General features: G+C 39.9%; 1 protein-coding gene across 1 annotated transcript in view; it reads right to left on the reverse strand.

Annotated features, from left to right (window-relative positions):
* Window positions 1–12800, reverse strand: part of NEK10 (NIMA related kinase 10) — a 210985-nt gene that overhangs the window by 107282 nt on the left and 90903 nt on the right. Inside the window, exon 22 of the mRNA XM_023554898.2 lies at window positions 10520–10595. Within this exon, the coding sequence (XP_023410666.2) occupies window positions 10520–10595 (76 nt within the window). The remainder of the gene's footprint in view (window positions 1–10519; window positions 10596–12800) is intronic.

Here is a 12800-nt window from a genome sequence, read left to right on the forward strand (position 1 = left end):
TGTGTGCTGACCTCATTCTTTCAGACTGGACTCCTCCAGGGCTAGGAACATGGCCACCCAACACTCTGTGGTCTCTTGCCTCCCAGCTTCTGCTCTTTACTGAGCTCCTGCTCAACATATTCTCAGGAAAGAATTCTAATTGGCCCAGCTTCAATGAGAATTAAGGAGACATTCCTAATCATGTTATTTTGGGCAACAAAGGTATGAATCCTAGGACTAGCCCACCTTGGGACAAGTGCCAAGTCTGGATAAACCAAATATGGTCAGGGAGGTAAGAGGTCTAAAAAAGATAAAACTTACTAAACTATTTAAACCATGTACTTTAAACCATGAAGTGGGGGGAAGAAATGTTTCCCTGAAGAATGGGGCTGTTGCTCCCATACAAATGACCTAATATTGACTGAATACCTGATATACTCCAGATAGTACTGCTATTTTAGTACTGCTTTTTTTTTTTTTTATCTAGCTAGTAGGTATCTATCTTTTTTTAAAATCTGTATAACACATAACACTCTTATGGGGTAGGTACTACCATTAAAAAAAAAAGAAAAAAAACACCAAACCTGTTCCTGTCGAGTCAATTCTGACTCATAGCGACCCTATAGAATAGAGTAGAGCTGCCCCACGGGGTTTCCAAGGAGCACCTGGTGGATTCGAACTGCTGCCCTTAACATTTCAGATGAGAAAATTGAGGCCCAGAAAAATTAAGTAACTTACCCAAGATCAAATAGGAAGGCATAGAGCCAGGATTAAATCCAGACAGTCTACTTCTAGAGTCTACGCTATGTCATAGTAGCTCATAAGAAAAAAACCACTGGCTCCACACTATCTTCTCTCACCACTGTTGCTCCGGGGCACTGTTTATTATGTTTACGGATGAAGTAGACTTTGTCATGAAAGGTACAAATGAGTTCAGAGGAAATAAGGTGAGGAGCGGCTGCCAGACTGTCAGGTAAATGGGTAATTGGGGAAAAGATAAAACCCTCTTGGAAAACTAGAGTGGTATGACTGTATTAGCTACTGTATGTAAAATCTTTAAAACTGAACCCCCAAAATGCGTGGATTCTGGAAGAATCTCTCTTCTGAAAATAAACATTTGTAAATGGTTGAGTGTTGCCAACGTGTATCAAAGTTACCTGATGGTCACATTTTCAAATATTTATTTTGACATTTTATTACAGGCCATAATAGTGTCACAGTCTGACAGTTTGTTTTGTTTTTAATGTGTATTTTAAAAAAAAAAAAACCCTTTCCCAAAGGGCAGCTTGAATTCCAAAGTAATGGACCCCCAACTATTATCCTACCATTTCAGAGAGAACAATTTCTGGCCTTTCAAAAGAAGGCTTTCTTTTATTGGCATTATGTCATTGCTTCTCCTAGGGTTGTTATGAACACTCTGAAATGTCAAGATTAAAAAATTAATATTACTATAGAGTATTAGCAGAATTAGCTAAATAATTATGAAATAAATGTTAAAAATCACAGGTCGTTGAAAAGGAATATATGATTGTCAAGGTCACTTGGTATAACTCAGTCATAAGGATAATAAAAAAAACAAGTACAAAATAGCTAAAATATTTCCGAACACCTTTTTTACTGATTCGGTATTTTGGCGCTCTTATTTCCCTATTGTTTATACCCTCCAACTTCGCCCACTCTTTCCTTTCTCTGTTTACCCTTATAACTGCTACCTTTTCTCTTCTTCCTGAATTCTGATCTCCTGTTACCGTTTTGAAGGAGTCCTCAGCTGCTAACCAAAACCTTGGTGATTAGAACCCATCAGCTGCTCTGCTGGAGAGATGTGGCATTCTGCTTCCATAAAGATTACAGCCTTGGAAACCCTATGAGGCAGTTCTACTCTGTCCTATAGGGGCGCTAGGAGTCGGAATCGACTCAACAGCAACAGTTTGATTTGGGGTTACCATTTTATCACTCGGTCAGACTCACTACCAAGCATATACTGTCATAACGTCTGAATCTGAGGAAAACATAAATCACTTCGTGTAACCCTTATATAGTACACAGAATATGTCACAATCATTATACAGGAAAGCATAGCACCCTACACCACCCCCTTCAGCCTTCCCCTCAGAGTTCTGCCGCACTACCTGGTCCCTATCCTACCCATGGCTTTCTGCATTATTCCTGGAACCATCCAGAAGCACCTGAGGGGGGCTCATTACAAGCACCAGAGGAGTTTCTAATCCCTGATTCTTCTACTCCTGACTGATTGCTACCTAGCTCTCTCTCTCTCTCTGTGTGCGTGTGTGCGTGTGTGTGCGTGTGTGTGTGTGTGTGTGTGTGTGTCCCCAAAGTAAATTGCATTCTCCTTGTAGAAAAGCACTAAGCTATCTAAACTATCCGCTCCTGACAAATAAGTGTTGAATGCCTAAGTGAGTGACAGGTGCAATGTTGGACCCATAAATCTCTCTTTCCTTCCTTTCTTCAGTTCATTCTTCAGATCTTCAAATTTTTTTTAATTAAAAAAAAAAAAGCACTTCTACTACATGACTGTCAGATCGAGAGATATCCAGTGGTTCTACAATGCCAAGAGGAAAATTCCAGGTCTCCCACTACCCCCAGCATAAATTCCAACCCAGACCAACTACAGCTCCTGCTCTCCCCTAAATATGCTGAGAATATTCAGAATAGAACTCAATGAAGATTCAAGTTACACAACTCTAAAAGATGCTTGGGAGATGTACCAGTGCTGGAGACATAGAGAAGCAGACCACCTACTGAACAGGGAAAATAAAGATGTTGCACACACTATGGAGGCGGAGGGTCCTAGTTTGCTTGTGCCCAGTCCTTGGGTGTGCTGGGCCCAACCCTGGAGCTCCTCAGTATGCCAGTTTCCTGTTCATTGTCTCAGCTCCAACTGCACACTTCAATATTCGTTTTGTGGTAAACAATGGAATTCCTTTATGTATTCCTCCTTTAAAGTGAGCACAATGTTGAGTTGCCTCTATAGAGACTTCTGGAAGGACATTACAGGAGGAAGAGGCCCCTGAAACTTCCGGCATGAGCACAGGGTAAGCAGTAAAGGCATGAGATTTACTTCCAAAAATCAGCCAAGGAAAACCCTGTGGATGGGTCCCAGTGGTCAGATCCTCAATTGATCACGGGCACAGCTCAGGACCAGGCGGCAATTTCTGTCGCTGTACATGGGTTCTCCACGCATCGGAGTGACTCAACAGCAGCTAACAGCAAGATCCAGTGGAACCTGCCCCCGTTACTGGCCCAGAATGCAGTCCCTCTGAAACCCTGCAGCCTCAGCCTAGCGATAATCTTTCTGCGCTCCTCCCAGTACAAAACCCAGAGCACCCACTCAGCTCACACCTCTGAAGGCCTCTGGCTTGTGCAGTGCTGGGACTCACCCTCCCCTCCTTTGCCCTCCACTCTTTCCTCCACGTGGCCCGTGTGCTCTGAAGGCCCTCCGCCCCTAGGCAGCCGGGCTCCCCGCTACACAGACACTTCGGATTGCTGACCCCAGCTCTCCCACAAGCACTGTACAGGGTGGCTTCCTGCTTGCCCAGCAGCTCCAGACCAGCTCCAGCCCGGCCAGTCTGGTCAGCTTATCACCGTCTAGTGGGCTGAACCACACTTTCTCCAACAAGGTCTTAACCCATTCCAGCTGTGCCCTCCCTGGAGTACCCTCCTTCAGCCCTATGGTACCATGTAGAGTTTCCTAATATCATATAGTTATTCTTTTATTATAGTTAATAATCACTTATATTAAATTTCCCATGTTTAGCTTACAGTGTCATTTCTATTTCCTGATTGGACCTAGACCACTACACTTCATGCTGAGGAGATTTGGAGCTAACATGCCAAATGTTAGTGTTTAAAATAGACTATTTCTCTGTATCACAGCTACTGACCCCTGAAGCCACTTAAGGGGCTATGCTTATTTTTGGCTGAACTACATTGCTACCTTATGGTTCACTGAAAATGACCACAAATTCTGGATAGCTCCTTCCATCCAGAGGTAATCCATTTCTCAATCTCTTGAATTTGTGTTGGCTTTAACTTGCTCTGGCTAATAGAATGTGACAGGAGTGTTAAGTGGCTTCCAAGGGTAGGTTGTAGGTACCATGCACCTTCTGCTTTAGCTCTGTGGGACTGTTGCTGGGACAATGTCATGTCAATGAAAGGCCACATGGAAAAGGGGCCTAAGGGGCCCCAGCCAAGAGTCAGCACCTACCTCCAGACCCGCGAGGCCATCTTGGACCTTCCAGCCCAGCCAATAATTCAGCTGAATGAGTGAATGAGTGACCCAGGAGAAAACAGAGAACTGCTCACTCGGCAAAACCACATATACTCGTTATTTCAAACAGCTCAATTTTGGAGTGATTTATTATAAAGCAACACCAAAAACCAAAAAAACCAAACCTGCTGCTGTCAAGTCCATTCCAACTAATAGCGACCCTACGGGACAGTGCAGAACTACCTTATAGGGTTTCCAAGGCTGTAATCTTTACAGAAGCTGACTGCCGCACTTTTCTTTCGCAGAGTGACCAGTGGGTTCCAACTGCTGACCCTTCAGTTAGCAGTCAAGCGCTTAACCATTATACCACCAAGACAGAACCAAAATGTACACCTTCCCATCACCAAATAATTCTTCCAAATTTCTTCTTCAATAAATTGATTTGTGGTAAGTACATGGGGATATTTCTTTTGACCAGCACCCACCCCCAAGAAGAACACGTTAAAGTACGACATCTGACTATTCTGTATTCCCATTCCTTTCTTCTTCCAATAGGAAATACAGAATACATAACGATTTTGGTATGAAATATTTAAAATGACAAAACAGACACATAGCAGATACTTACGGAGAAAGAAATCCACTCTTTACAGATTCATGTTTACTTGTAAAAATAAATACTATTCAAAAAAAGCAAGGAAAAAAGAGGTACAGAAACTGAAGATAAGTGATTTTGAATTACCAGTAGATAAAAGAAGCAACAGCTTCCATGGACAAAGCCAGTCATCACAGAGTGCCCTGTCCTGATTTTTGCTCAGAGTTCAGAGCAAATAAGACCCTGAAAAATCCACAGTGTATGTGGCATTGTACATCTATATTCAGATTTTTAAATCTTGGCTAAGTAGAGAGTTTAACATTGCCAGGGGCACACAAAATGAAAACTAGCATATTTCCTGACTATATACTTTAAGGTTTTGGTTTTTGTTTTTTTCCATCCATAGATTTCCTGTGGTTTCAGTAGATTCAAAGGCACTCTAATGTCAAAATTACACCAAGCAATAAATGCTCTGAACTTGGATTTTTTTCTTTTCTTTCCTGTAAACACCATGTAACTTTCCATTTTGAATTCAGAAAGTATCTCTGGACTTTATTAAGTCTGCTGCCAGTATTTAAAATTGATCTAAAACTTTAAAAACATACCGAATTGATTAGAAACCATTCCTGAAGCCCACTCTTCAGACAAAGATTAGGACTATAAAACAAAAAATAATACACGTGAGGAATGTGCTTCTTAGTTCAATCAGATATACTAGACCTAATGGGCAGCTCCCATCCAAAAGCAGGATGAGAAGGCAGGAAGGGACAGAAACTGGTCAAATGGACACAGGGAACCCTGGGTGGCAAGGCCAAGTGTGTTGTCATAGTGTGGGGACTGCAGCCAATGTCACAAAACAATACTTGTATGAATTTTTGAATGAGAAATTAACTTGAGCTATGAACGTTCACCTAAGGCACATTAATTTAACAAAACAAAAACACTTGTACCAGAAAAAAAAATATGAAAAGTGGGGGAAAAAAATTAAAACAAGAATTTTTCTGTTGATTGAATAAAATTAAAACTCCGCAAAATAATAAATGTATTAACGAAGGCTAGAATATGTGCTTTCTAAAGAACAATCACAATATCCTTGAAGCAGACATCAACCTAGTGCAACGTTTCTAGCTCTTACTATATCAGTTCAGCCCCCCTATTACTCATCATCCCATAAGCAGGTAGCATAGCACGGTGGCCACAGAGTCTGGAGTCAGGCCGTCTAGGTTTGAATCCAGGCTCCACTACTTACTTGCTGTGTGATGCCAGGCAAGATGACTTAACCACCCTAAAGGTTACTTAAGGTAGTCACACCTATCTCAAAGGGAGGTTTGAGGATTAAATTATTTGTAGGGCAAATATAAATGCCTGCCATTTAGCAAGATCTTTATGTTTGATAAGTTAAAAATCCTCGGTTAGTAACATAATCTGACTCATAGTGACCCTATGGGACAGAGTAGAACTTCCTCATAGGGTTTCCAAGGCTGTAATTTTGATGGAAACAGATTGTCACATCTCTCTCGCATGGAGTGGAGAGTGGGTTCAAAATGCCAACCTTTTGGTTAGCAGCTGAGAGCTTAACCACTGTACCACCAGGGCTCCCTCTGAGTTGGGATCGACTCAACAGCAATGGGTTTGATTTTGGTTTTTGGTTAGCAACACTAGACATTATGGGGTGGGCCATCATTAATATCTGCTCTAAAAAAAAAAAAAAAAAGCAGCGTTTATTAAATTTATGAGACCATGTGATCTATTCCACTGAGTCTTCAAGGTGTGTTGAGATCAATTTGTGCAATTATATTCTGAGTTCATTCAAAATTCTCTCCTACCTCACATAAACAGATAATGTGATAAAAACAGCTCTGTGTGTATGTGTGTGTGTGCATATTTATAAAGCAGGAAACCCAGAAAACCCACTGCCATTGAGTCAATTCAAACTCACAATGACCCTGTGGGACAGAGTAGAACTGCCCCATAGGCTTTCCAAAGCTGTAATCTTTATGGAAGTGGACTGTCACAGCTTTCTCTCGAGGAGCGGCTAGTGGGTTCGAACCGCTGACCTTTCGGTTAGCAGCCAAGTGCTTTAACCACTGGGCCACCAGGGCTCCTTTATAAAGCAGGAAGCAGGTGATATTATTCAGGTAAATCCTCCTGGGCTACAGAGAAGCCATAGTTACAAGCAATTACAAGTAAAAGCATTCTCCCACCCCGCCTGCTCAAGGCCCCACTGTAGAAAGTTCTGTTCCTCTATGTTGCCCATCCTTGGATGCTGAGAGTAGCTTCCCTTCCTTTCATACCCCTCGGCTTCTTGGACTTGGCTACTGAAAACACTCTGGTCCCTACCAGTAACCAAAGCAGGCACCCAGGGAGGAAATATCGAGAGAGGGAGGGAGAAGGATCTATAAAGAAACACGGCATCATTAATTCTTCTCCATTGTGGCTATTAAGAAAGGAATCTGATTCTTACACACGATACAATTTGTGCATTCAAATGAGTACTATCCTTTTAAACTTAAGACTAACAGTGAGTAACAATCTCTGATATTTAGTGAGCGTTCACCATGTGCCAGCCAGCCACTGTTCCGAGCACTGGATACACGTCAACTCATTTAATCTCACAACAATCCTAGGAGGTGAGCCCTATTATTATCCCCGGATTGGAGGTGAGGAACCTGAGGCCCAGAGACATTCAATAATTCATAACTCTAAAACCCAGGCAGTCTGATTCTTGCCGGTACTTTAATAATGACCCCACCGTTCTGCCGACCAGTGCCGAACGCTACATTCTTATTTCAATTATGCTCTTATTTTTGAAAATTCCTCTTCCACAATTTCCCTCAGGGCCAGTTTATAGGTCATAGAAGAATAACTTATAATCACTACACATTTTATTTTTAAAAAAATGATAACTTCCCACTTGATCTCATCATTCATTGTTCTAGTAACTATGGAAGATAGAAAGAAAAATAAATGGGCAAAAAAGTAAAATAAAACAGACCCTATCATCAAGGTACTTGCTGTCTTAAACTAAAAATGCTCAAGAGCCCAATAAAAATGCACATTGACTTTTGATCACACTGGACTATCGTATGTTTTACTTTCAGTTTAATTATTCAAAATATTTATGAAGAGTCTGCCAGGTAGGTGCCAGGTGCTACTCTAGGCCCTGGGGAAACAGCCATGAACAAAACAGGTAACAGTCCTACTCTCACAGAGCTTATGTTTTTGTGGCAGAGACACATGACAAACCAATTAAGATACAGTACAATGTCAAGGCAAGGCAAGTCCTACAAAAAAGTAAAGCAGGATATGGGGATAGATTCTGAAGGCCGGCTGCTGTGTTAGGCAGGCGATGAGAGAAAACCTCTACAGGAGAGACATTGAAGCAGAGACCAGAATGAAGTGAGGAGGTAAACTTTACAGCTATCTGGAGGGAGGTTACTCAGGGAGGAGTATTTTGAGAGTTTTGAAGGAACAGCAAGGGGGAGAGTAGTAAAAAAAAAAAAAAAATGAAAAACAACCAAACCCATTGCCACTGAGGCAATTCCAACTCATAGCGACCCTATAGAACAGAGTAGAAGTGCCCCATAGAGTTTCCAAGGAGCGCCTGGTGGATTCGAACTGCCGACCTTTTGGTTAGCAGCGGTAGCTCTTAACCACTACACCACCAGGGTTTCCAGGAGACAAGTGGGGAATGAAGATTGTGTTACAGTGAAGAGGAACAATTTTCTTCATAGCACACCATTTCAGACAGTGTTCACAATTAATGTAATTATTGGGTCATTCATGTAACAAATACTTTTTTCATGAGCCTATAAGGTACCGGACCCTTGGTTTGGCTCTGGGGATAGTGGTCAACAAAATCACTGTGGCCTTTACCCTCACTGAACTTATAAAACAGACCTCAGTAATTACAAAACAAATGAAAAATTCAACTGTGTGAAGGAAGGAAAAGTGTGTGGCGCATGTAGACCAGGGGAAATATGCCCTGTCTAGGGTGGTTTGCCTGAGGAGGTTACATTCCAAACGAAAAAAGTAACAGAATATAATTTAAGACTGAGTTCTTTTAACTCCATGCTCAGGTGAAGATGTCAAAAGCTAAGGAGAAAAATGGTTTGTGAGCCCAAGTTCATGGCAAAACCCATCACGTAAGGGGCATGTCTATCAACTGGGGAAGAAGGGAGATGGGAGTAGAAGGTGGAAAGAATCTTTAAACAATTTGAAGAACAAAGGGCTTTATAAAAAGATAAACGTAATAAGATTTTTGTACATGTATTAGAAAAATTATGATCTACCTACATGAAATAACAGCTTATCTATATCAGTAGATATAATTCACTAAATCCAGTTAATTTAAAAAGGGAAAAGTGAATCCATCTTCGGGCTCATAAAACACAACAGTTATCCTGTTTTGACTTTTCTTCCTAGACATTCAATAGAATCTGACATCCACACACACGATAGTTGATACCATCATATTAACAATTCTAAACTGAATTCACAGTCCTGAAGATAAATCTGTTTAAACCAAGTAGTACTGACGGAAATTTGACTTCGTGTTTTATGTTTTGATTGACACTCGAAGCTGCTCAGGAATATGTGATTACTTAACACTTTTGTGAGCAAATTTTCGTTATTTCTGAAGAAGAGTGCAAAGTGAAATGAAAGGTAATACTAGTGGCAAGAACTGGGTGGGTCAGCCTTACTGGTAAGAGGTAAGCGTACAGATAACATAGCATTTTTCAAGTCACAGTGGTATCCTGGCCACCAATGACTTTGCTTCTTCTCATGAAGTTAGTTTCAAGAACAAAGATGTAAGAAATTTCTAGCAAGAGAACTGAAGACACCCTCCAAAAACACTACTCTGCACACTTGTATGAAAGGACTTTGTAAAATGGGGCTGTTACTTCCAAACGATTTCCACCCTCCGTCAAGAAGATGCATTCCCCAGGACTCAATTTTAAACAATAGACTTAAAAAAAAAGGTTGAAGTGTCTTGGTTGCTTGACCTGTTGAATGAGATTTCAGAATATTTCTCTGAAACCTGTTATATCTACTAGCCTATCTTATCTGTTTGCTAACTACAACAGATTTAGACAAAAGATATATAATCAGCAAAAAATGACTCTAACTCCATAACAATTAATGGATTGCAAAGGAACCCGCAAAAAATGCTAAAGTAGAGTTACAAATGTCTCATTTCATCAAAATATAAACACTCATCTACTTTGTAAGCAACCCACTTTACAAACATATCTCAGTATATACGTCATCATTCATTCAACATGTATTCGGCATCTATTAGTTACCAGGTGCTGGGATAGGTAACAGCACACAACAGCCCTTTCCCTGACATTGAATATTTACAGGTAGAAAGAGAGGAAACAAATCATATACAAGTAGGAGCAATAAAATGTTCCAAATTGCGGAGTGTGTCTACTAGTCATTCACAGATTCATTCAACAACTATAACACACCTAAAATGTGCTGAGGATCATTTCAATTTATAAATTAGTTTTTTAAAAAAACTCCCCATGAGGACTTTTTCTAAACATAGATAATGTTTCACAATTCTATACACGTGTATTCCTTGGGTAATTGTGGAAAACTCATTAAGTTTCCTTCTCTACTATCTTCTTTCCATAGTAAGCCAAGAAAAGACATGAAAGTCCTAACCAGTTAAGTATGATGTTGGAGAGTCATGAAAGAATTGTCCTTACCAGGAATACAGGATCGTTCCAACAACAGACGTGAGTTTACTGTTTTCTTGTTTTTGCTTTGCCAGGCCAAAGTCAGCTACAATTCACAAGACAAAGCAACACGTTATTATATTTTCCCAGAATTGGCATTGTTCCTTAGCTCTTGACATTCTGCACAATAGCTATTGCAATTCCCAACAGAAAGCTTTTTATTTTTTACCTTTGTCAAAATGTCCCATGTGCCAATCTTCCCACACCATTCCCAGCCTTAATCAATGGCATATGTATGTTACGCCATTATGGTATGTATTGTGGTATGTTTCATGACATAATAAGGTTTATCATAAAAAGCTATTTAAGATAAATCCTGAAGTTGTGATTCTGCTTTTCAGGTGATCCTTTATAATCTTCAGCTAAATGGAATGAATCTAAGAGTTTTGGCATACGGCAGTCACCACTTCGCAAGGCCAAGAGAAAAATGAAGTAAGCCTAAGTAACCCGTAAGAAGATCTGAAAACCTGAAATTAAATGGTGTCCCTTCATACTAAGTCACACAAAAAGCAAGTACGACCTTCAGAATCATCTCAAAACATTCATATAGCAACAAAAGATCATGGTTTTTAATTAGTCCTTCAAATGTATTTAATATCAGCGCTAGTTGTTCTTTTCAAAGCACCTTCAGATAATTCTTTCTAAAATAACTCAACAGCTTAGGTCAAAGTGGTGAGAACAGATATTCTTCATATCCTCAGGGTACAGATTTACCAACATTTCAAGAGTTTAATTACCAGGATCACACAAAAAGATAGTGCTGAGGCAGGGCTAGAATTCAAGTTGCTAATTATAATAGGTTTGATATTCAAAATATCACTGTGTAAAGTATGCCAGATACATATTGGATTTCACTGCAAGGGACTTTAATAAAGTATTTCATTATTTGTATATACCACCATGCTATTCAGGTTGAAAATATTCCAAAGTAGTTTGCCTTCAAAATAATAATTCACATTATTAGTAATAATATCTATTTTCGAAGCATGACCTTGCACTAGCACAAAATTAGCTGCCTGCAAGCACCGCCCTGTTTAATGATAATAGCCACCCTAAAAGATAGGCATTATTATAGTTGGTACAGCTTAGTGTTTAAAAGTGAGGACTCTGGAATAAGACAGCCTCGATTCAAATCCTAACTCCATCACATTACCTGAAAAACCCTGGGTAAATTACACAATCTCCCTTTGCAGTAGTTTGTAAACTATCTGTAAATTAAGGATTAGAATTATATTTACCTCAAATCATCATTGTAAAATTTATATGTATTAATTAATGGAAACCCTGGTGGCGTAGTGGTAAATAGCTAAAGCTGTGAACCAAAAGGTCGGCAGTTCAAGCCCACCATGCACTCATTGGAAACCCTATGGGGCAGTTCTACTCTGTCCTGTAGGGTTGCTATGAGTTGGAATTGACTCGATGGTAACGGGTTTGGGTTTTTTGTTGTTGTTCTTGCTTAATAAATTAATACATGCAAAAGTAGCAACTAATGGTATGGTACTGAATGACTATATGTATATTATTATTTCATCTTCATAACCACTCATTTTATAGATGAGGAAACTACATGCTAACTTGCACAAGGTCTCCCCAGGGGAAATTAACACAGTCAGATGTGAACCTGGGGTTGCTGGACTCTAAAGGCCCAAATCCTTATCAAAATGGAACACAGTCAACAACAACAACAATCATGCCCAGGTGGTTTCACTGGCAAATTCAACCAAACGCTTCAAGAATAAATACTACCAATTCTGCACAGACTCTAACAGAAAATAGAAGAGGAGGAAACCGTTCCCAACTCATTTTATAAGGTCAGCATCACTCACATAACCATATGGGACAGTTCTACTCTGTACTATAGGGTCACTCGGAGTCAGAATCAACTCAATGGCATGGGTTTGGTTTTGGTTTATTACTCGGATACCAAAATCAAACAGTGACATTACAAGAACAACAAAGAACTACAGAATAACATTGCTAAGAACTGCAGAAACCAAAATTTTCAATAAAATATACGCAATCAAATCCGACGATACACAAAAAGGATAATATATAATGGCCAAGTGGGGTTTATGCTAGAAATGCAAGGCTAATGCAACACTGAAAAATCAATATAGTTCATTAGATCAACAGATTAAAGGAAAAAAAACTATACACAATCTCAAAACAGGTACAAAAGACATTTTTCAAAATTCAAAATCCATTCCTTTCAGCAAATGAAGAATAGATGGGAACTTTCTTAACCTGATCA

The sequence above is a fragment of the Loxodonta africana genome, chromosome 27 (assembly GCF_030014295.1).
Source record: "Loxodonta africana isolate mLoxAfr1 chromosome 27, mLoxAfr1.hap2, whole genome shotgun sequence".
NCBI lineage: Eukaryota > Metazoa > Chordata > Mammalia > Proboscidea > Elephantidae > Loxodonta > Loxodonta africana.